The sequence below is a fragment of the Bubalus bubalis genome, chromosome 13, assembly GCF_019923935.1.
Source record: "Bubalus bubalis isolate 160015118507 breed Murrah chromosome 13, NDDB_SH_1, whole genome shotgun sequence".
NCBI classification, from domain to species: domain Eukaryota; kingdom Metazoa; phylum Chordata; class Mammalia; order Artiodactyla; family Bovidae; genus Bubalus; species Bubalus bubalis.
In genome coordinates this window covers 16,428,091-16,453,591 of record NC_059169.1, presented here as the reverse complement: position 1 = coordinate 16,453,591, position 25,501 = coordinate 16,428,091, and the positions used below count along the sequence as shown (strand labels likewise).

General features: G+C 42.3%; 1 protein-coding gene across 2 annotated transcripts in view; it reads right to left on the bottom strand.

Annotated features, from left to right (window-relative positions):
* The window catches only part of LOC102392665 (ATP-binding cassette sub-family C member 4), a 428,577-nt gene that overhangs the window by 133,533 nt on the left and 269,543 nt on the right, over positions 1-25,501 (bottom strand). Inside the window, exons 5-11 of one of the 2 annotated variants that reach the window (XM_045162434.1) lie at positions 24,432-24,521; positions 21,930-22,093; positions 20,731-20,856; positions 18,985-19,234; positions 13,583-13,684; positions 11,241-11,330; positions 9,264-9,455 (exon numbers count right to left, since the gene is read on the bottom strand). The exons of the other annotated variant lie outside the window; for it this stretch is intronic. Of the exons in view, the coding sequence (XP_045018369.1) occupies positions 9,264-9,455; positions 11,241-11,330; positions 13,583-13,684; positions 18,985-19,234; positions 20,731-20,856; positions 21,930-22,093; positions 24,432-24,521 (1,014 nt within the window). The remainder of the gene's footprint in view (positions 1-9,263; positions 9,456-11,240; positions 11,331-13,582; positions 13,685-18,984; positions 19,235-20,730; positions 20,857-21,929; positions 22,094-24,431; positions 24,522-25,501) is intronic. 2 annotated transcript variants of the gene reach the window in all.

Genomic DNA, 25,501 nt, shown 5'->3' with positions numbered 1-25,501 from the left:
CTTGAAAATTAAAAGAAAAAAAAAATCTCAGTGTTTATTTGTTTTCATTCTGTAGTTTGGGAAAGCATGTACGCATTTGACTATTTTAACAGTATTTACTTAGGACCTACTGTAAGACAGGCATTGCTCTGGGCACAGTGAACTCAGTTGTGAAGAAACAAACCTCCTAGAGTTTCTTTCCATGATGGAAGATGGACGATATGGAAAATAACCTGAGCACAAGTACTGAGGACAGGAAGGAAAAGGAAGCCGGCTCAGGGGGACAGAGAGTGAAGAAGGGAAGTGAGTCCACAGTGGGTTGTGAGGGCTCTGCTCAGAGCCCAGTGAGCAAATCTGGGGGAAGGGGCAGGGATCAGGCAGACCTGGAGAGGCTGCTTCACACAGAGGGATGGGCCAGTGCAGGGGACACTGAGGAGATGCCCAAGGCGTTCAGGACAAGGAGGCAGGAGAGCAGAGCAGAGTAAGAATGAGGGCTGTGAGGGCAGAGACAGAGCAAGAGGAGCCTGGGGTCACTCCAGTAGGAAGAGGAGGGAGAGGTTGGACCTATTTGAGGTTTTAAGGAATTGCTCTTGTGCTTTACAGAAAAAGACAGTAAGTGGGGAAGGGTGAGGGTAGATACAAGTGAGGATGTTACTGGAATAATCAAGGTGAGAGATGACAGTGGTCAGGACCAGAGTGAGAGCAGTGGTAATGGAGAGATGGGGTCACACTCCAAGCACATGTTGAAGGCGGGGTCCAAAAGATCTGCTGACAGGATAGGTGTGGGTTGTAAGAGAAGAGGAGACTGTGGTATTGGGGCGTAAGGAAGGGGAAGAACAGGGTCTCCATTTACTGAGCTGGAGAAGATGGTGGGTACAGGTTTAGGGGACTTCACTTGTGAACAAGCTGAGATGACCTCTCGGTGGTGTCACACTGCAGCTGGCATTCAAGTGTGAAGGTCTGTGCTAGACACAGGTGTGAGGCTGGCAAAGGCACAGGACTTCTTTTTATCAAGGAATGAGTGTCTCTTAAAAAGACATTTTGCTGATCTCTGCCTCAGCTTCCCACTTTCAGAGAAGGGATAACACCTGACCCAAGTCTTCACAGTGATACTTAAAGTGAGTGACAGACAAGGTCTGTACAAGAAATGGGAGCAGAAAGAGCAGGCTGGGCAGGAAAACCGAAAGGAAAGAAACAGTGTGCTCGAGGGACACCCAGCAGATCAGCTGGACTAAGTATATACTTGTCTGAGAAAGCAGGAAAACTCAAAGCTAAGAAGGAAATAAAGCTGTAACTTGAGGATCTGGGAATCAATCAAAAGTTATATTTGAATATTATTTAAGAAGTAAATAGACAAAGACAAATCAGCCTATTTTCCCCAGGGTACCATGGAAAAAAAAGAATAGATGAAAAGTACATTCCCAAAATGACACGATAGAAATCAGGCTTAAGAAGTTGTTCAGTCACTCAGTTGTGTCTGACTCTTTGTGATCCCATGGAACGCAGCACTCCAGCCTTCCTTGTCCTTTACCATCTCGTGGAGCTTGTTCAAACTCATGTCTACTGAGTCAGGGATGCCATCCAACCATCTCATCCTCTGTCATCCCCTCTCCTCCTGCCTTGAATCTTTTTCAGCATCAGGGTCTTTTTTAATGAGTCGGTTCTTCCCATCACATGGTCAAAGTATTGGAGCTTCAGTCCTTCCAATGAATATTTGGGGTTGATTTCCTTTACAATTGACATGTTTGATCTCTTTGAAGTCCAAGGGACTCTCAAGAGTCTTCTCCAACACCACAGTTCAAATACATCTATTCTTCTGCACTCAGCGTTCTTTATGATACAACTCTCACATCCATACATGACTACTGGAAAAACCATAGCCGTGACTAGACAGAATTTTGTTGGCAAATTAATGCCTCTTCTTTTTAATATGCTGTCTAGGTTTGTCATAGCTTTTCTCCCAAGGAGCAAATGTTTTTAATTTCATGACTGCAGTCACCATCTGCAGTGATTTTGGAGCCCAAGAAAATAAAGTCTATCACTGTTTCCGTTGTTTCCCCATCTATTGCCATGAAGTGATGGAACTGGATGCCATGATCTTAGTTTTTTGAATGTTGAGTTTTAAGCCAATTTTTTCACTCTACTCTTTCACATTCATCAAGAGGCTCTTTAGTTTCCCTTCGCTTTCTGCTATATGGGTGGTGTCATCTGCATATCTGAGATTATTGATATTTCTCCCAGCAATCTTTATTCCATCTTGTTCTTCATCCAGCCTGGCATTTCACATGGTGTAATCTGCATGTAAGTTAAGTGAGCAGGGTGACAATATACAGCCTTGTACTCCTTTCCCAATTTGGAATCAATCCGCTGTTCCATGTCCAGTTCCAATTGTTGCTTCTTGACCTCCATACAGGTTTCACAGGGGGCAGGTAAGGTGGTCTGGTATTCCCATCTCTTTTAGGAATTTTCCACCCTTTTTTGTGATCCATACAGTGAAAGGCTTTATCATATCAATGAAGCAGAAGTAGATGCTTTTCTGAAATTCTTGTGCTTTTTCTATGATTCAACACATGTTGGGAATTTGATCCCTCGTTCTCTGTCTTAGAGTTAAGTTACATAGTATTTCATTAGAAGTCTTTGGTTGCCTGCAATTATCAATTGGCACATTCTGTCACAGACAGGGTTTCGTTGGAGTTTTTATCTACTAAACCCCCCATGCCTCAACCTAGGATGCACAGCAGTACCTTTGTGCAGGTGAAGTCCTCACTTCTTTGTCTCTACTGCAGCAAATTTGGGGGAAAAGCAAGTAGCACCCTGGTGCCACCATGACAAACAAGTCCTTTGACCTCCCTAAGTCTCATTTTCCTCTTCTATAGAATGTGCTGCAGAAACCAGTCACTGAACTCAAGGATGCTGTGAGAATCTAAAGAATTGTGTGAACACCTCCACAAATGAAAAATGGACATGAGTTGATTATAACTTGGTGTTGGTGACTGATTCCTACTTTCTCACCAAGCTAACAGTGGGACCCTGTTTACAGTGTGAATCAAAACATACAAAGCACATGACCACCATGGAAGAAAGAGACTCCATCATAACCCTCCCTGACAACCACAAAGACACAGACACACACAGGTTCCCCACTCACTCAAATCTTAATGGAGGTGCATCTGATGAAAGGCAGCAAGTGCTCTGCTGTGATAATTTATAATCACCTCACATTCTTTCTTTCTTGAGCTCAGAAATTAATACCATCTCTTGCTTTGGGTTTTCATTGAAAAAAATGAGCTATGTTATGTTCTCAGTCTCATGCCCACACATAGAATCACTTGGCCTCTCTTTCACTGTTGAGAGTCCTTGCAAACGGTTCCGCTTAGTTTTTATGCTTTGATTTTATGTTGTTCAAATGGTTTTCTTCTTAAAATAGCACCACATTTTAATACAGCAATCTTAACCACATTCTAGAAAAAGCATTCATGGTCTCTCTTTCCAGGACCTAAGAAATTATCTCTGAGTCTGGTAGTAATACTTTGACTGTGTTGTTGACTCTGAAAATTATATATGAACAAGCCACCAAGGGGAAAAACATTTTGGAGGATTTGAAGTAAAACCAAGTAGAGTTGATTTATCAACCAACTTGTTCTGATTAGATTAAAGGGGAAAAGCCTGAGTTGAGCATATATTACAGTTCCTTCCACTGACAGGAAAGTGTTCTTATTCCTATTTGTTACCACAAAGTTAAGTAAGTAAGTGTTAGTTACTCAGTCGTTTTCCAATTCTGTGATCCCATGGACTATAGCCTATTAGGCTCCTCTGTCCATGGAATTCTCCAAGGCAAGAATACTGGAGTGGGTTGCCATTTTCTTCTCCAGGGGATCTTTCCAATCCAAGGAGTGAGCCCAGGTCTTCCTGTATTGCAGACAGATTCTGTACTGAGTGACCAGGGAAGCCCCAAAATTCAACCAATTCTCACTGAACAGCAGACACACAAACTAGAGGCAAACTAGGAAAAGGCAATGCTGGTTTGGTACCATCCATCCAGAAGCACATCAAGGGCCCTTCAGCGATGGTGGAGACTTACAGTAGAAGCACCACGAAGCAGACTGCTGAAATGGTTAATGAGGGCCAGATGTGAGGCCCTGGCAGAGGAGGGCTGGGTTCCAGAGTCAAACAGCAGGAGGCCTTGCTTCCTTCACAGCTTTTCTTCCATTTGGAATTGCTCTTTCTCTCACGACCTGTCAATATCCTGACCATTTTCTAGCCTCACCCAAAACACACTCTCCCATGAAACCATCCTGCACTCATCTCTCTTCCTGCTGGGTTCCCAAGGCTCTCATCTCTCATCTCTCATGAAGGACCATCTTATTCTGCTCCATTATTTGTACACGTGAACATGGCTTCTCTCAGCTCCTGCAGGGTAAGATCTGTGCATGAAGCTCTGTGCTGGACCCTGATGCTCATTATCTCTAATCCTCACAGCAAGATGCACAGTAAGTACTGGCCCCATTTCACAGATAAGGAAACTGAGAATGAGTGAGGACCACGTCACTGGTCAGCTGTTAAACAGAAGAGCTGGAATCTGAACCAGCTCATGTCAGTTCAGAGCCTTTTTTTCTTTCACATCATGCCGCCCAGATGGTGACTGAAGGTATATGTGAAATGAAGACAACTCAATAAAGTAACTCAAGACTTGAAGGCCTCTATACCTAGGCATATAACTATCAATAAACTTATTATCTGATGATTGTCAAAGCAGTCTGAAAAGAAATGTCCAAGTAAGTGATCTATGTGGAAAAATATTAAACTAGAATTTATCAATTTGGTACCTTTAAATACATGTTCATTAAACATTTTCAAATGCCTTAAAGATAACATGTAACAAATGTTACATACTATACTAGGTAACAGGATATCGTTATTGTTGATTTACATAATGTACTATGTGTAGAGCACCTATAGAAATATCAACTTGAATAATGGAAGCTAAATACTCTTCCATAAGAAGTTAAATACTTCTTTCTTACATGTCACATTTTATAGATATAATTTTCCAGAATCTGGCTGAGCTTATAATTAAGAGTTAATTTATTTTAAAACTCATTTACAGAGTACCTGTTAGGTCGCTAACAATCAGATGCTTTAAAATGATGACCACATTTCATCCTCAAAAAAACCTCATGAGGTTGATAGTTTTACTATCTCCATTTTACAGATGAATAAACAGGCTTGTAAGGATCAAAAAAACCAAAACCAAACATCTGGTCAATAGAATGATTGGAACTCAATTCCTGAATCTTCTGACTCCTAGACCTTGGAGTTGATGTCATTAGCCTGAATCAACATCGCAGTCTGATTACTTCACGTCTCCCTGTTTTGTTACAGAAAAATTTTCAGCTCAATGAACTTAAATAGTTACTTCAACAAGTTCTAGTATAATACAGCTAGTTGCTACTAACATATGTTATACAAAAATGTTGCTTTTAGAAAAAGAGTGATGAAGATCCTACATGCAGGCAGCAAAGGAGACACAGATGTAAAGAACAGACTTTTGGACTCAGGCGAGAAGGTGATGGTGGGATAATTTGAGAGAATAGCATTGAAACATGTACAGTGCCATAAGTAAAACAGATGACCAGTGCAAGTTTCATGCATGAGGCAGGGCACCCAAAGCCAGTAAACTGGGGCAATCCAGTGGGATAGGGTGGGTAGGGAGGTGGGAGGGGGGTTCAGGCTAGGGGGACACATGTATACCCATGGCCGATTCATGTTGATCTATGGCAAAAATCATCACAATATTATAATTATCCTCCAATTTAAATAAATATTTTTTAAAAAATAAATGTTGCATTTTTATGGCTTTTCCTCCAGGATGTGGGGGATGTAGGGATAAGGAGAAATCTTTGTTATATTTATATGGATGGATAAATGGATGGAGAGGAAAAGGTTAGAATGATACCGATAGCAACCATTAACTGAAACTCTGGTTTGTTTACATTTCACAGGCATTTTCTCTAGTCTTTACAGTAACCCCAACCCTCCCCCATTTAATAAGAACAGAAACTGAGACAAATATCTGGAGTTACTACCCAGGACTGGTTCTCTCCAAAGTGAAAGTCGCTCAGTCTTGTCTGACTCTTTTCGACCCCATGGACTATAGTCCATGGAAATCTCCAGGCCAGAATACTGCAGTGGGTAGCCTTTCCCTTCTCCAGGGCATCTTCTCAAACCAGGGCTCGAACCTGGATCTCCCACATTGCAGGTGGATTCTTTACCGGCTGAGCCACAAGGAAGCCCAAGAATAATGGAAAGGGTAGCCTATCCCTTCTCCAGCAGATCTTCCCGACCTAGGAATTGAACTGGGGTCTCCTGCATTGCAGGTGGATTCTTTACCAACTGAGCTATGAGGGAAGCCTGGCCAAGCCTTTTCTACCACACATGCTGTCTCTGTGTCTACAGGCCAGACTAAACTCCAGGATGCTACTATTTCCTGTGATTGCCTTATGACCATCCTCTGATACCTGGAATCCAAAAGGAGACAAGCAGAGGCTCTCTTAACTTACTAGGTAGTTCTCAGGTATCATAAAGACCTTGCTGACCTCTTATTAACTGGAGTCATACATGACATTTCAGAGCAGCAACAAAACCTCCTGGAAACCCTCTGACCCAATGTTCTCACTTTGCTGCAGAAATGTCAGAGGTCCAGGCAGGTAACAGGACATGTCCAGAGTGACAGCAGGCAAGTGATGAAGCTGGGGCCAGAACTCTCCTCTCCACTACTTCTCCACTCTGGGCCTCCCTTCCTGCCAAGGATGGGATGGGCATGAGAGGCCCAAACTCCATGTCCCAACTATGCACAAGAACAGGAGAGCAGTCCATGTTTATAGAAACGTCACATCACATACAGAAGAATCATTGTGCAGCCCAGTCCTGCAGGTCCCCTTCCCACCAGAGTCTGTGCTGCACACTTGCCCCAGGGAGGGTAAAGCCCCAGAACACTGCCTGTGTTACTGGTCCAGTCACCCCACGAGGCTGTGGCAAAGCATCAGTTCCCTGGGATCTGAACTTGAGCTGCAAATGTAGAGATGAGGTGTCCCATTGCTCCAGGCCTCAGTTATACTAACTATAAAGTGAGGAAGGGAATATCAAAGACACTCATAAAGAATGAATAACTCATAAATCTAAATTATCTGTGTGCGTGTGCACGTGTGAAAGACAGAAAAAGCCTTTGCACATGGACTCTTAATAAATGGGAGCTACTGTTCTCACTGTTCTACATTTGCTATCTCTTCTTTTCTTACATGGAATCTACACCATTTAATAAAAATCTAGCTCATTCCTGCTAATTTGACATCATTTCTGCAAACATACAATCACCCATGAACAAGAACACAGAATAAAGAAACAAGCCCATTAAACAAGCCATTCTGTCTGTTCATATCATTGTAAAACGCTACTTACTTGATACAGGGCTTCCTAGCTGACACTAGTGGTAAAGAATCCACCTGGCAATGCTGGAGACATAAGAGACGAGGGTTTGACCCCTAGGTCAGGAAGATCCCCAGCAGGAGGGCATGGCAACCCAACCCAGTATTCTTGCCTGGAGAATCCCATGGGTGGATAAGCCTGCCAGGCTACAGTCCATAGGGCCGCAGAGTCGGACACAACTGAAGTGACTAGCACGCACACGCTCACCTGATATAACCTATGATGTTCAAGTCATTTTTTGAGGAGAATTAGCATTTCCTCACAAAGCAGGTTTAGAGTCTTCAACACCACACCTTTGAAGATCTGTCCCTGTCTTTTCCTCACAGTACAAGAAAATAGTGGGATTCCAGACTGCACTGAACAGAACCTAGGGGTGGGGGAGGTGGGGAGCCCTTAAACACTATTATTCACTGACTTTTATAACCCAAGAGAGTAACACAGTATTTAACGTTATTTACTTTTTTCCCTTTCTTTTTGCCAAATTGTATTCTCCTATCAGTTTAGTTCTCATCATTTATTCACTAATCTTATTTAAATCCCAACTTACAGTTAAACCTTTCATCTCACCATTTCTGTGAAACGCAATGCCATTTCTGAAAATAATCTCCCTCAGTGAAATGATGCAGTATTAAAAAGAAATGTTTAAGCATTCCAGTTTACTTAAATGATAAATTACAAGTCAAAAATGAAGTGGAGAGAGACACTCACAGACTGAAAGGGAACAAGGAAGCATCAGCTAAATACTGGGGCAGACCTTATGCAGGTTCAAACAGTGGTGAAGGAGATTTCTCAGTGAGATGATCAAAAACACACAAACACACACTAGCAGATTGATGACATTCAGGTGAAATATATTTTTTCAGGTGAAATATAGTGATATTTTTACCCCAAAGGCTTTACTATCTTTTAGAGAAAACTAATGAAGTGTTTACAGATGAACTAATCTGAGGTCTAGGATCTGCTCCACAATACTCTGGGTGGGGGTGGGGCTGGCAGAGGGCAGGGGTAGAGATGCAGCAAGACTGGCCACCAGCTGATTCTGGCTGAAGCTGGGGGTGGTACATGAAGCGTTCATTACACTGTGCTCTCTGTTTTTGTAAATTTTTATAGCTTTCCATTAAAAAAGTTAAAAGCTAATGAACTTCACAGAATGAAACAATCCCCGCCCCCGCCCCCTCCCCCCGGCAAAGGTATTCTGTAAGTGTCATTATCCCGTAAGCATTAAAAGGACAGCATATGTAAATATGCCCGCATAAAAACCCAGAAGACCAACTTCAAAAATTAAGCAACATTCAAAAATCTTCCCACTTTTTTACTTTTATTTATTTTTTTTTTATTTTATTTTTAAACTTTACATAACTGTATTAGATTTGCCAAATATCAAAATTAATCCGCCACAGGTATACATGTGTTCCCCATCCTGAACCCTCCTCCCTCCTCCCTCCCCATTCCATCCCTCTGGGTCGTCCCAGTGCACCAGCCCCAAGCATCCAGTATCGTGCATCGAACCTGGACTGGCGACTCATTTCATACATGATATTTTACATGTTTCAATGCCATTCTCCCCAATCTTCCCACCCTCTCCCTCTCCCACAGAGTCCATAAGACTGTTCTATACATCAGTGTCTCTTTTGCTGTCTTGTACACAGGGTTATTGTTACCATCTTTCTAAATTCCATATATATGTGTTAGTATACTGTATTGGTGTTTTTCAGAACTTTTGACAAAACTTTTAGTTTAAAATCAACACTATCATTATTTGAAATTCAAGTAAACACAACTCAAACGTCATTACTCACCTTTTTTAAAGCGCAAGCCTCTATTACTTGTTCATATCGTTCTTTTTCATATTTCTTCCCAAATAAAATGTTACTCTTCACAGTTCCTGGAAACAACCAGGGCTGCTGAGAGACATATGCGATCCTCCCGTGGATGCTGACCTTCCCTTGGCTCGGGGGTAGCTCCCCCAGCAGAGCACATAACAGTGAGGACTGAAACAGACAGCAACACACACATGTGAACAGGCAGCACTCAGGGCGGAACACGCCCCGCAGCACAGCCGACCCCACCCTGGTGCTTGATACAGGATAGAACCTTTTCCTTCAACAGGATAAAGTACAGCCCTTGCAGTTGATTCAAAAAAAGAAAATAACACAAATGGTCAAGGAAAACAATGACTGATAAGGAATATATTAATAGTATAGTGAAGTCGCTTAGTCATGTCCAACTCTTTGTGATCCCATGGACTGTAGCCCACCAGACTACTCTGTCCATGGGATTTTCCAGGTTACAATACTGGAGTGGGCTGCCATTTCCTTCTCCAGGGAATCTTTCCAACCCAGGAGTTGAACCTGGGTCTCCCACACTGCAGGCAGACTTTACCATCTGACCGCCAGAGAATATAGTATAACAACTGTATAAACAATCTACTCTGCCCAAATATCCTTCAAATTAAGTTCTACTCAGGAAAGAGTAATTAAGAATGTTAACATCTTTCTCTAGCAGAGCAGCCCAGCAGGATGTGTATTTTCTATATCTGATGTTTAATTTAGTTGCTCCTGCATCTGGCTATCTTTTACTTGACAAACACTTGTTCTTAAAAAGCTATGTGTGAAGAATATATCAAAAGATGGTTAACTGAAAGAACTCTGAAGTGGGCTGTGTCTGCAGAGCAAAAGTCTATCATAGAGGAGATCAGCACCCTTTCATGTACACACTCCCACATTTTAAAAAATAATTTTATTTATCTTGAGTTCTTTTATTTATTTTTCATTTATTTTTTACAATGTTGTATTGGTTTCTGCTGTACCACAATTCTAATTTTATTTATTTTTGTTTTCATTGGGCCTTCATTGCAGTGCACGGGTTTTCTGGTTAAGGAGCACAGGCTCTAGTGGGCAGGCTTCAGCAGCTGCAGCCCATGGGCTCAACAGTTGCAGCTCCCAGGCTCCAGAGCACAGACCCAACAGCTGTGGTGCACGGGCTTAGTTGCTCCACATGTGGGATCTTCCCAGACCAGGGATCAAACCTGTGTCTCCTGCATTGGCAGGTGGACTCTTATACCACTGAGCCAGCAGGGAACCCCACATCCCACATTTAGATTTCTGTATTTTGTTGTTTGTTTTGCTGTTTGTTGTTGTTGTTTGTTGTGCATGTGCACATTTCCTTCAGATCTTCAACATCACACAGACGTGGTATGTATCCACACCATCACAGTGCTCACGACACTGGGCTGAAATAATATGTCTGCATGCCTGTCTTGCCCCAGAACCTGGTTGCCTCTGAAAGGCAGAGAGTTGGGGTCTTGCTCACGTCTGTATCTTTATCTCCAGCACGTGGCTGCACATTCACTCCACGTGCACCAGCCAGATCACATCAAGTCACAGGAGGAAATACTCAAAGTTTCTGGGAAGAGCTTTATGACCTCCAGACTTCCTGGAGGGGCCACAAGATGAAAAGGAGTCCTCATTGTCTCTGTCCATGCTGAACAGCTGTCACATAAACAGTTTCCTTCACTGAGACATCCAAATTCCCCACAAGCATTTTGCAACTAGGCCATGTGAAGCACCAAGAAGAAAAAGACAATGTGCATTTATCCTGATTTATTTGCCACGAAACCTTCTTGTAAAATGCGTATTCCATGGAACACACCTAGAGAACCACTGTTCTAGACACACTCAATTCAAACTGAGTCACACTCGGCTCTGGGCTCCACTCTGAGGATTGAACAGGGGCTGTGGAGTTGCATCAAGCTGACAAAAGGCATCACAACTTACCTTTCCTGCGCCCACAGGTCCAACCACAGCTAACAGTTCACCAGGTCTGACAGTAAAGGAAAGGCCTTGTAGGGTTGGGGTCTCTGATGCCTACAAAGTTTATAAAAATGTGCCCATTTTAATAAAGTAACACAAATTATTTTACAAAGGGGAAAAGATAATAGTCAACATAACTGAAATGCAAAATATAACCCGCATTTTTATCTTTCCTGTTTTAAGATACTGTGTCCTGGAGGTCTCTTCATTAAATCTTATCTCTTTGGGGATTTGAGGCAGCTTTAGCTAACTTTAGGAAGGTTCCTTCTTTGACTAGATTCCCATACGAACAGAAGAACATTCCAACTACCACACAGTTGCGCTCATTTCACCTGCTAGCAAAGTAATGTTCAAAATCCTTCAACCTAGGCTTCAGCAGTACATGAACAGAGGACTTCTAGATGTGTAACCCGGGTTTAGAAAAGACAGAGGAACCAGAGATCAAATTGCTGACATTTGTTGGATCACAGAAAAAGCAAGAGTACTCCAGAGAAACATCTACTTCTGCTTCATTGACTACGCTAAAGCCTTTACCTGTGTGGATCACAACAAACTGGAAAATTTTTAAGGAGATGGGAATACCAGATCATGTTACCTGTCACCTGAGAAACCTGTATGCAGGTCAAGAGGAAACAGTTAGAACGAGACATGGAACAACAAACTGGTTCCAAACTGGGAAAGGAGTATGTCAGAGCTATGTATTGTCACCCTGATAATTTAACTTTTATGCAGACTACATGATGCAGAATGCCAGGCCAGATGAAACACAAAATGGAATCTAGAATTCTGACAGAATATCAACAATCTCAAACATGCAGGTGATACCAATCTAATGACAGAAAGTGAAGAGGAACTAAAGAGCCTCTTGATAGAAGTGAGAGAGGAGAGTGAAAAAGCTGGCTTAAAACTCAACATTCTAAAATCTAAGATCATGGCATCTGGTTTCATCGCCTCATGGCAAATAGAAAAGGAGGAAGCGGAAACAGTGGCAGATTTTATTTTCTTGTGCTCCAAAATCACTTCAGACAGTGACTGCAGCCATGAAATTAAAAATGCTTGCTCCTTGGAAGAAAAGCTATGACAAACCTAAACTGTGTATTAAAAAGCAGAGACATTACTTTGCCAACAAAAGTCCGTATAGTCAAAGTTATGGTTTTTCCAGTAGTCATGTATGGATGTGAGAATTGGACCATAAAGAACGCTGAGTGCAGAAGAATTGATGCTTTTGAACTGTGGTGTTGCAGAAGACTCTTGAGAGTCCCTTGGACTGCAAGAAGATCAACCCAGTCAATCCTAAAGGAAATCAATCTTGAGCATTCATTGGAAGGACTGATGCAGAAGCTGAAGCTCCAATACTTTGGCCACCTGATGCAAAGAGCTGACTCACTGGAAAAGACCTTGATGCTGGGAAAGATTGAAAGTAGGAGGAGAATGGGATGACAAAGGATGAGATGGTTGGATGGCATCACTGACTAGATGGACATGAGTTTGAACAAGCTCTGGGAGAATGGTGAAGGACAGGGAAGTCTGGCATGCTGCAGTTCTTGAAGTTGCAAAGAGCTGGACACTATTGAGCTACTGAACAATAAGAATAGAAATACTGGAGTGGATATCCATTCCCATGGACAGAGGCACCTTGTGGGCTATAGTCCATGGGGTCACAAAGACTCAGACACAGCTGGAGTGACTAACACTTCACACTCAGCCCAGAATATTAGATCTGGCTTTTCTGGCTCAGCTGGTAAAGAATCTGCCTGCAATGTGGGAGACCTAGGTTCGATCCATGGGTTGGGAAGATCTCCTGGAGAAGGGAAAGGCTACCCACTCCAGTACTCTGCCCTAGAGATAATCATGAACTGTATAGTCCACTGGGTCACAAAGAGTCAGACATGACTGAGCAACTTTCACTTTTCAAGAAAAGATGTATTTATGTTCTATATCTTTTGTTTAAGGTGATCCTATTGTATAGCACAGGGAATTATATTTAATACTCTGTAATAAAACATAATGAAAAATAAACTAAAAATTAAAAGAATTTACATACTTTAAGCTCAACACATGCTAATACATTGAAAGCTTGCTTGAAAATGAGAAAAAGAGCAACATGTCAAATGCCTCAGGCTGATTTTATACTTAATCTCCACTCATTGTAAACCTTATTACTGATTCCAAGAATTTTTATAACATTGTATCAGTAAATGAGAAAGTCACATTTTACAGTACGTGTAAAATCTCAAAATTCTCCAGTAAATCTATGTCACAGTTGTCTTTTAGCAGTCACAATTTTGGAATGGAAGGTTTCTTACCTTTTCCCAAGAAGCTGTAAATGCCTGCACATCCACGATTGTTCTACCATCTGATGGCAGCTGAGGGTAGCACTGTGATGTCTCATCAAGTAACAGAAATTTCTACAGAAAAAGGCAAAACATAGATTGTTTATACCGAAAGAAGAAAGCACAAACAAAACAACTGCTTCTCTGAAATTTGCAATAAAAATTTTATACAGCCTACCTATCATTTTATAGCTGTATTTTATCAGGTCTTGGGCTTCCCTGGTGACTCAGAGATTAAAGCGACTGCCTCCAATGTGGGAAACCCAGGTTCGACCCCTGAGTGGGGAAGATCTCCTGGAGAAGGAAATGGCAACCCACTCCAGTGTTCTTGCTTGGAGAATCCCATGGACGGAGGAGCTTGGTAGGCTACAGTCCATGGGGTCGCAAAGAGTCGGACACGACTGAGCGTCTTTAGTGTTTCACTTGAGAAATAGTAAATAGTATATAGTATGTAATATTCTATTATTATGGTATATATACATCTAAGTCAACTCCTCATTGGAAAAGACCCTGATGCTGGCAGGGATTGGGGGCAGGAAAAGAAGGGGACGACAGAAGATGAGATGGCTGGATGGCATCACCGACTCGATGCACATGAGTGAAAATGCTTGTGCAGGAAAAGAAAGACAGGATCCTTACATTTCTCTCAAACACTAGCTGGCAGGAGACTTGATCCCCTCATTCCCTCCTCCTCTCTTCCAGGCTCACAGAGAATCTAACACTGGGCATAGCTACTTCTGTCCACACCAAACCCGTGTCCAGCAGGAGGCAAGATGAACAGACAGTGGTCTGAGAACTTCTCTGAAGGCTCTCAACCACTGCAGCCTGAGTCCTCTCTCCACACCAACTCTCCCATCATCAGCCACGTAGCAGCTCTCATCTTTTCTCCCAGAGCTCATCTCTTTCCCAATTATTCTTTCCTCTCGAAACATAATTTCAGAAACTCACTCACTAATTAATCATTTCAAATACTGATACTTTTCTTTTTCTGATTCCTTCCTGAGTTCTCCTCAACACCACCAAACTGACCCCAAACACACCACTCCTTCCTAATCTCTCTATACCACCTCCAAGAATGTCCACCACAATTAACACCTCCCAGCAATCAGCCAGCACCTAAGTCCACACTCCCCAGGTGACCTCTACTCAGACACCCTGAGTTCTGACCCCATCCTTCCTTCTGGCCCATCTCAAATACTAACCTTACTGGGAACTATCTCAGCACCTCCCCAGCTGGCACTACCCTCCCTACCTCTGAATCCCCAGAGGAATATTAAGTCACATAGAAGGGAGACACTATGTCATTTATGCACTTATACAGTCCCAACTCCAGCTAAGACTGAGTCTTGCACAATCAGATTGTATGGTTGTTCAAATCAGTCCAACCACTGTAGCATGGCTACAGCCTTACATAGTTAAAGCTGACACAGCAAGAAGAAAAATGTTATGAGGCAGGCTGGGACCCAGGGTCCTTTATGGGAGCGCTTGCACCTGGACAAACATCTCCTTGAGCAACAAAATACAAAGAAATCGTAAGGGACTACACATAACTGCACGCATGGAAAGGCAATTATGAACAGTAAGATACAAAAACACCACAAGCCAACTGCCATTTCTGAGCTGCTGGGAGCAAACACAGGGAACTGTGTGTGATCTTGGCACACGGCACCTATAAGACGGTGGGCAGACCACAAAAGTCACCCCTCTGGCTCAAACCATCAAACCTCCCCTACCCTCACCACACTTAAGGAACCAGCCTGCCCTTCTCAAAGAGTCAACAGGGCATCAGTTGTTTTTTTTTTTTTTATTATACAAAATATTGTTTTGTTTTATTTTTTATTTATTTATTTTTTAAAATAAATTTATTTATTTTAATTGGAGGTTAATTACTTTACAATATGGTATTGGTTTCATACTTTGTGATGCAGCATAAGCCTCAAAACACCTTGCTTAAATTTCTCATCTGGAATATATCAATTTCTATTGATTAAAAAGACCAAGGGCCATGGAGAGCAATGTATATGTTATATATCTTGTCTACACAGAATCAGATACAATTTCAGCATAAGTGTGTAACCAAGACATCAACACTCAATGTGTGTACATTAGAACAGAAATTCCCACTTTCAAAGAAAAAAAGCACCTGAAGTGATGGCTGGATTTTTCTCCAGGACCCACTCTGATGAAAAGCTGAAATTAAATGGCCATTAGAGCCATGAAGTGCAGACCCAGAATAGGTTATGCAGGAAAGTATCCACATCAGAACTGCAGCCAAAAAGACTGACTTCCCAGTGGTGGTAATAGAAAACCTAAAGCTGCTCTGTGAATAAGATAACCTCAGAGACACATTTTACTGGATGCAAAAGTCACTGAAAAGTTTTAGCGCTTTGCAGTTAAAATCTTTCACATCCTATGGGAGTCATTCAGTGCCAAGACCATGGGTCCCCCTTCATCATTTAGAGAAAAATAGATGTCTTGGGCTTATGAGGTCATAGTAAATCATTCATTTTCACAGAGACAATTTAATCTTCATTTTAAACAGAAATACTTGAGCACCTACTGTGTGCCAGGCCCTTGTCTTCATGATAAAAATTATTTACCCCTAACTATTTAGGGACAGTTAGTTTTAAAAAGGAGACAACAGGCATGGTGGGAATCACACATTTGAAAGGATGAGGGCAGCTAGAGAGAGGCTTAGACACTAAGTAAAAGAAGAACAGGAACAAAAATGCAGAGATCAGAAATCAACAATAAAACATCTTTGGTGGAAAGAATCCAGCTTTAAACACAGAGAACTAAGCGAATCTGAGGCCACACTTCCTGTCCAGGGAACAGGGACTTTTCAGCAAGTTCCTCCCCTCCCAGACCAGAGAGAAATCCTAGTCACCTCAGGACTGTGCCCAGTCACTGCCTAGACATTCCCGTCAGCACAGGAGATGCAATTTGTTTGCATCTCCTGCTTTTAGACATTTGAATCGTCCTGCAGCTATCACTGCATGGCAAAGGCCTGTGTTGCTGCTATTAATACTACTACTGCTAAATGAGCACAGATCTTCAGTTCAGTTCAGGTACTCAGTTGTGTCCGACTCTTTTCGACCTCATGGACTGCAACATACCAGGTATCCCTGTCCATCAACAACTCCCAGAGTTTAGCTAAACTCATGTCCATCGAGTCGGTGATGCCATCCAACCATCTCATCCTCTGTCATTCCCTTCTCCTCCCGCCTTCAATCTTTCCCAGCATCAGGGTCTTTTCAAATAAGTCAGCTCTTTGAATCAAGTGGCCAAAGTACTGGAGTTTCAGCTTCAATATCAGTCCTTCCAATGAACACCCAGGACTGATCTCCATTAGGATGGACTGGTTGGATCTCCTTGCTGTACAAAGGACTCATAAGAGTCTTCTCCAACACCACAGTTCAAATGAACCTATTCTTCAGTGCTCAACTTTCTTTTTTTTTTTTTAATTTTATTTTGTTTTTAAACTTTACAATATTGTATTAGTTTTGCCAAATATTGAAAGGAATCCACCACAAGTATACATGTGTTCCCCATCCTGAACCCTCCTCCCTCCCCCCTCCCCATACCATCCCTCTGGGTCGTCCCAGTGCACCAGCCCCAAGCATCCAGTATCGTGTATCGAACCTGGACTGGAAACTCGTTTCATACATGATATTATACATGTTTCAATGCCATTCTCCCAAATCTTCCCACCCTCTCCCTCTCCAACAGAGTCCATAAGACTGTTCTATACATCAGTGTCTCTTTTGCTGTCTCATATACAGGGTTATTGTTACCATCTTTCTAAATTCCATATATATGCATTAGGGTTAGGGTTACTTTCTTTATAGTCCAACTCTCACATGCATACATGACTACTGGAATAACCATAGCCTTGACTAGATGGACCTTTGTTGGCAAAGTAATGTCTCTGCTTTCTAACATTTTGCTAGGTTGGTCATAACTTTCCTTTCAAGGAGTAAGCATTTTTTAATTTCATGACTGCAGTCACCATCTGCAGTGATTTTGGAGCTTCCCCCCCAGTCAAAAAATAAAGTCTGCCACTGTTTCCAGTGTTTCCCTATCTATTTGTCATGATGTGATGGGACCAGATGCCATGATCTTAGCTTTCTGAATGTTGAGCTTTAAGTCAACTTTCTCACTCTCCTCTTTCAGTTTCATCAAGAGGCTCTTTTGTTCTTCTTCACTTTCTGTCATAAGTGTGGTGTTATCTGCATATCGGAGGTTATTGATATTTCTCCCAGCAATCTTGATTCCAGCTTGTGTTTCATCCAGCCCAGCATTTCTCATGATGTACTCTGCATGTAAGTTAAATAAGCAGGGTGACAATATATAGCCTTGATATAATCCTTTTCCTATTTGGAACCAGTCTGTTGTTCCATGTTTAGTTCTAACTGTTGCTTCCCTAATCTGCATACAGATTTCTAAAGACGTAGGTCAGGTGGTCTGGTATTCCCATCTCTTTCAGAATTTTCCACAGTTTATTGTGATCCACACAGTCAAAGGCTTTGGCATAGTCAAGAAGGCAGAAATAGATGTTTTTCTGGAACTCTCTTGCTTTTTCGATGATCCAGAGGATGTTGGCGATTTGATTGCTGGTTCCTCTGCCTTTTCTAAAACCAGCATGAACATCTGGAAGTTCACAGTTCACGTATTACTGAAGCCTGGCTTGGAGAATTTTGGGCATTACTTTACTAGTGTGTGAGATGAGTGCAATTGTTCAGTAGTTTGAGCATTCTTTGGCATTGCCTTTCTTTGGGATTGGAATGAAACCTGAGCTTCTCCAGGCCTCTGGCCACTGCTGAGTTTTCCAAATTTGTTGGTATATTGAGTTCAGCACTTTCACAGCATTATCTTTTAGGATTTGAAATAGCTCAACTGGAATTCCATCACCTCCACTAGCTTTGTTCATAGTGATGCTTCCTAAGACCCAGTTGACTTCGCATTCCAGGATGTCTGGCTCTAGGTGAGTGATCACCCCATCATGATTATCTGGATCATGAATATCTTTTTTGTACAGTTCTTCTGTGTATTCTTGCCATTTCTTCTTAATATCTTCTGCTTCTGTTAGGTCCATACCATTTCTGTTCTTTATTGAGTCTATCTTTGCATGAAATGTTCCCTTGGTATCTCTAATTTTCTTGAATAAATCTCTAGTCTTTCCCACTCATGGATCTTATGATACTTTTAACACACTTTACCTAAGAAAAGAGGGAAATACGTACACTTTAGAAAGACTGCCGGCTTGGCACTGAAAGACTTGAATCTCACCTAACTGGCACATAGTGACACTACATAAAAGGAGGTATTTTAGGTAGAATCCGACTATAACTTTAAAAAGTTATTTTTCACTAAACCTTGATTCTTTGGATGCTGACAATGGCCTCTGACACCCTCTCGATGGCCATGGGGAAGTAGAGGGTGCTCGAGAACCGCAGAGCCTCGAACAGCGTCACCACCACAAACACTTGGCTGGCTGTGATCAGGTTGTCAAGGAGCTCATTGGTGATGAAGGTGACAAAAATCATGATTTTGCTCACAGCGAAAAATGTTGCCATATTCAGGCCCCTAAGGTAGGAACTTCTCAGAATCTTGGAAATTTCCTTCCTAGAAAAGAAAGTAGGATATAGGATTTAAAAGAAGCATCAACATACAAGACATGAATTCAGTTCCCCATGTGAGTGGCCCTTTTCTAGGGAGTAGACGCAGATTAAAATAAACCATCCCTCACATCATGGAGACGTTAGCATAGTGCACACCCGGGGGTCTGCCCCGACACCAGGACCACAGATTTCATCATCACTTCACTCTTTCAAGTAAGGGGAGGATTAAAGTCACACTTTCAAACATTCTTGGTCAATCAGTCTGGGTTTGAACGTTCATTCAACAAACATTCATAATCACAAGTCCTATGCTGGGCTCCTCACAGAAAGACACAGCCTGTCCCCTCCAGGGGCTCATGAACCTGTGAGGGAAGAGAATTAGCAATCACAAAATTGGGAGACAATAGACAGGGACGGTCAGCACATCTCCCATGGGAGCTCAGAGCAGAGGCGTGTAACCCAGGGCAGTGGAGTGAGGGCAAGTCACACACATGTGGACCCTAAAAAGATGAGTTGGAGTCAGTCAGGCTTGGAGGAGGCCAGAGAAGAAGGAACATGGGAGTGCATTCCCAGCAGCAGGGCAGGGGGGTGGTCCCCAGAAAGGCACAAAGTCAGAGGTGACAAGGTGGGGTCAGAGAAATGCTCATAAGATATTTAAATAAAAGATGGAAAAATAGTCTACAAACATGAAGCAAAACAAAAGGAACAGTGTTTTCATAGCTCCTTTTGAAATGAATAATAGTGATTCATGAATTTGTTAGTGATAAAGAATCCACCTGCAATGCAGAAACACGGGTTCAATCCCTGGGTCAGGAATATCATCTGGAGAAGGAAATGGCAACCCCTCCAGTATTCCTGCCTGGGAAATTCCATGGACAGAGGAGCCTGGTGAGATACAGCCCATGGGGTCACAAAGAGTCTGATACAACTGACTAAACACAACAACAAAGAATAAAGAGAGATGGGAGGGAGATTCAAAAGGGAAGGGATATTTGTATGCCTATGGCTGATTCATGTTGAGGTTTGACAGAAAGCAGTGAAATTCTATAAGGCAATTATCCTTCAATAAAAAATAAATTAATTAAAAAAAAAGAATAGTGATTCATATAGTTTGGCTCAATATAGGTACACCAGTCTCTATAATCTACCCATTTCTGGGCTATCAACCTAAATTACAGTCTTAATTTGAAAGTCATTGTCTCAAATACTATCTTAAAGACATTGCTTATTGAGATTTGAGGTACTGAGAACTACTTAGAATTTCATTTCTATACAACTAAGAAGCATATGTATTTTTTCCTTTGAGAATATGGTAAATGGAAGAGCAGATTAAATGATGTCTCCACCATTCTCCTTAACCTTCCTGTAACATATGGACAATGCAGTGAATAGTAAGTATTGGTGAACTTAAATACTTCTTTGGTAAGACATCTAAAGCATCCAGTAGAATAGGAAATAAAGCATGAAAATATGGAGTGACATCTATATATATAAACTTACCTTCTCAGTCTGGTAATAAGGTCTATAAATGACTTTTCCCAAGCATTAGTTTTTATTGTTTTGATGCCAGTTATGACCTCACTCATGGTTCTGATCCTGTCTTCTGTGAGAGCAGCGGTATTATTCCTGAGGGGACAGAAGTGAGATGAGCCTTAGTGACCACAGCCCAACTTTCCTCAGCAGAAGCAGCAGCATCAGCAGCAGGAGTGGGCACGGGGGTGGGGCTAGGAATAAACTTATTCTCTACAGCCCTTTTGCACTTAGAACACAGGCAGGTCCTACTCAAAGTACAAATGGAGAAAAAGGCTTCAACTAGGAAGTCCACCATTCAGTCCATTTCAAGAAGTAACTTGGAGAATGTGCAGCATTGGCTAAAAGAGACCTGAAATGAATCAGATACAAACCATCTGCTCAAAGAGGTCACAGTCAGGTAGGGAGGCAGAAAAACACCCAGGAAGACAGAGTCTGTGCTGTAATAAAATAGGAGAGAAGCTCTGGGGAGCAGAAAAGATGGGGCTGTTAATTCCACCAGGAAAGGAGAACAAGAAGAGCTTCAGAGACCTGGTAGCACTGGAACAGGGCCTCGAAGGATAGGGAGTATCTATCTCTCCACCAAAGAAAGGAAAGGAAATTCCAAATAAAGAAAGACACCAAGCACAGAACTACACACACACAACAAACACAAGAACTCAGTGACCTTCAAATAGCACAACATCTCCATCACCTGACAACCACCCACCTCCAACCCTGTGGAACCTACTTCAGTCTAACTCAGCAGCAGAAGGCTCTTCATCACCAGCCACTTTTCTGTCACATGTGCTGCTGTGACTGTGGGGCTTCATAAAGACACAGTGAAGATCAGCCTGGCCCTTGGGGTGCTTATAACTTAATGGACCTACAAGATTATTACCATTTAACAATGTTTAAATAACTTGGACATGGGCAAATTCTGCTGAATTACACTCTACTTATTCAGATACAGTGCCAAGAGGACCCAGTGAATACCTTCCCTGTTCCTGTTTCAGGATCAGCCTTCAGTTTAAGGATGGAGCCTCCACTGGCTAAGCCTGTGGGGTCTACAACTCACACAAAGAAGAGACTAGAGAAGGCATTTGTCTTGTTTTTGAACAAAAGCATCAAGCAGATGGTGGATGTTCCAGTTATGTATTATCAATTTTTAAAAGAAGTGTTTCTCTTACCGGAGTGATGAAAACAATTTCCTGAAGCAGCTTTGCAAAAGCAGAAGAATAATGAGAACCGCCATCCCAGCAAGACATGACATTCCTATTTCCATCCAGAGCAGGACCATCACTGCTACAGCCTGCAGTGGCCCCACCCACAGATAGTGCAAGAACATCGTTACCTTAAAAGAGAAAGACAAAGCCTTCTTCAGTTCAGTTCAGTTCAGTCACTCAGTCGTGTCCGACTCTTTGGACCCCATGAACGGCAGCACACCAGGCCTCCCTATAAATTACTAACTCCCACAGTTTACCCAAACTCATGAGTCGGTGATGCTATCCAACCATCTCATCCTCTGTCGTCCCCTTCTCCTCCCACCTTCAAACTTTCCCAGCATCAGGGCCTTTTCAAATGAATCAGCTCTTCACATCAGGTGGCCAAAGTATTGGGGTTTCAGCTTCAACATCAGTCCTTCCAATGAACACCCAGGGCTGATCTCCTTGAGATTGGACTGGTTGGATCTCCTTGCTGTACAAGGGACTCTCAAGAGTCTTCTCCAACACCACAGTTCAAAAGCATCAATTTTTTGACACTCAGCTTTCTTTATAGTCCAACTCTCACAGCCATACATGACCACTGGAAAAACCATAGCCTGGACTAGATGGACCTTTGTTGGCAAAGTAATGTCTCTGCTTTTGAATATACTGTCTAGGTTGGTCATAACTTTCCTTCAAAGGAGTAAGCATTTTTTAATTTCATGGCTGCAGTCACCATCTGCAGTGATTTTGGAGCCCAAAAGAATAAAATCAGCTGCTGTTTCTCCATCTATTTGCCATGAAGTGACAGGACTGGATACCATGATCTTAGTTTTCTGAATGTTGAGCTTTAAGCCAACTTTTTCACTCTCCTCTTTCATTTTCATCCAGAAGCTCTTTAGTTCTTCTTCACTTTCTGCCATAAGGGTGGTATCATCTGCATATCTGAGGTTATTGATATTTCTCCCGGCAATCTTGATTCCAGATTGTGCTTCTTCCAGCCCAGCATTTTTCACGATGTACTCTGCATATAAGTTAAATAAGCAGGGTGACAATATACAGCCTTGACGTACTCCTTTTCCCATTGGGAACCAGTCTGTTGTTCCATGTCCAGTTCCAACTGTTGCTTCCTGACCTGCATACAGGTTTCTCAAAAGGCAGGTCTGTTCTAGTATTCCCATCTCTTGAAGAATTTTCCACAGTTTATTGTGATCCACACAGTCAAAGGCTTTGGCATAGTCAATAAATCAGAAATAAATGTTTTTCTGGAACTCTGTTGCTTTTTCGATGATCCAGCAGATGTTGGCAATTTAATCTCTGGTTCCTCTGCCTTTCCTAAAACTCAGCTTGAACATCGGGAAGTTCACTGTTCATGTATTGCTGAAACCTGGCTTGGAGAATTTTGAGCATTACTTTACTAGCATGTGAGATAAGTGCAATTGTGCGGTAATTTGAGCATTCTTTAGCATAGCTTCTCTTTGGGATTGTATAAAAACAAATAAGGACAGAGTGTAGAAACAATATGCTCTGAAGAAACAGACAGGAACCTAAATAGAAATGATCTTCTCACTGGGTTTTAAACCTGCTAAAGCAGAAATCCAAGTGTCCACCCCAGATGATGCTGTTCCAGGGCAGCACAGGGCTGACTTCAGGGATGTGCCAGGAGAATCAGACCAGCAGCAATGAAGGAATATGTGGATTTTGACCACAACACAGATGTGCTCAGGGCTTCCCCAAATGCTCTCCATCCCAGAGTTTAGCCCCCATCTCCCCTGGGCTCCCCAGCATCCCAGGAAAGCCTGTATTATGGTACCTACTGCCCTCTCCAGTAATTACTTGTGTATTTACCTCCCTGACAGACTGTGGCTTCTATAGGGCAGAAACTAAGCTTTATTCATCCCTGAATGTGATTAGGGGCCTTACTTCATGTTGGATGAATGAATACTTGAAAGAGAAGTGTCTACTACAACACAGATCTGACCAACAGCTACGATGTTCTGGGTCATGGGATCTATGCTTAAGGTCAGTGGAAAAAAGAGTGTGTGGGGACAGCAGAGAGGAGGTTGTGTCTGGGGACCACCCACTTGAAGGCTCCCTATGCAGCAGGCACTGAACAGGGCACAGGGGAAAGAACAATCCCTGACCACCAGGCCTTCATCATCTAGAGGAGGAGGAAGACAGTTCAACAACACCTACACCACGTGCCAAGAAGAGCCCCTCCAGGAGGACCCCTTAGGACACTAACCAAGCTGGGCAAGAACACTGCTGCCATTTACTATTAGAAAAACAAAACTCTCACTTATGAAACAATAGATATAATTACATCGAATTTGCACACAGAGAAGTGAAAGTTGGATAAATAGAACCTTTGTCTTACATCTTCAATGGAATCCTGGCTGACACCAAACCCTGGCACCTGGCATCCCAATAAGCTGAACCCAGTGAGAAGAACAGGACATGGAAGAGGATCCCTCAGGGGCAGCTTACCTGGTCAAACTTATTCACATCGTTGGACAGCAGGTTGACTATCTGGCCTGTGGTGGTCTTCCCCATGGCTGGGCTACTCAGGCAAAGGGCCTGAAATGAGAGAGGGAGACAGAGATCCAGATTCCTAAGGTGATACCAAGTCATCTTAGAACATAACACAATGGAGCCTGTGTTCTGGGGTCCTGAGTGGTGTCAGCAGGAGCAGGATGACCCCTGACAGCAGGGCTCTAGGGACCTTTGTTCAGCTTCTAACTCCTCAGTGTGGCAGCAGCCCCAACTACAAGGACAGCAAAGGGAGGAACAGGAAGTAGAAGCAAAACCCACCCCCTGTTTCAGTGAACTTGGACCTGTCTGAAGGTTAAAGGGTGTAGGTTTAGACTTAGGAGCCAACTAAGTAATTTTCAGCCAAATTAGATGAGACTGGAGAGGTTGCCTTAGGAAAGAAATTCCGAGATTGGATTCAATCATTCATCCTGTGGGTGACAATATTTAAACACTTTGGGCTTAGTTTCCTCATTCTGAAACAAGCAAGTATGATGTTCAAAACACTGTTCCTGTGAGGAAACTGTGGTCTTGATGCCAGTCTTCTGATTTTACAAAATACACAACTCGTGTTGCTCAATTCCTTTATTTAGTAAGATAAATGCCCAAGAGATCTGAAGAAGCTGAAAAGACAGCAGGACCACCAACTAGAGCCACTAATCCAAATAAAATGTCATACTTTATAAGAAACTTTTTCTTTACTCCTCAAGTTAAAGAAGAAAACAATGATCAAGTGAGAAGGTAAAATGATATAACCACAATGGAAGAGAATACGGAAGTTCCTCAAAAATTAAACATGACTTTAGCATACAATACAGCAATTACACTACCAAGGATACACTCAAGAAAACTAAAAACACAACCTTGAACAGACAATTTGTACACTCATATTCACAGCAGCAATGTTCACAATAGCTAAAAGGTGGAAACAACTGTCCATTGACAGATGAGCAAACACAGAATGTTGCATAGGCCTATAATGGAAGACTATTGAGCCTTAAAAAGGAATTAAATTCTGACACCTGCCA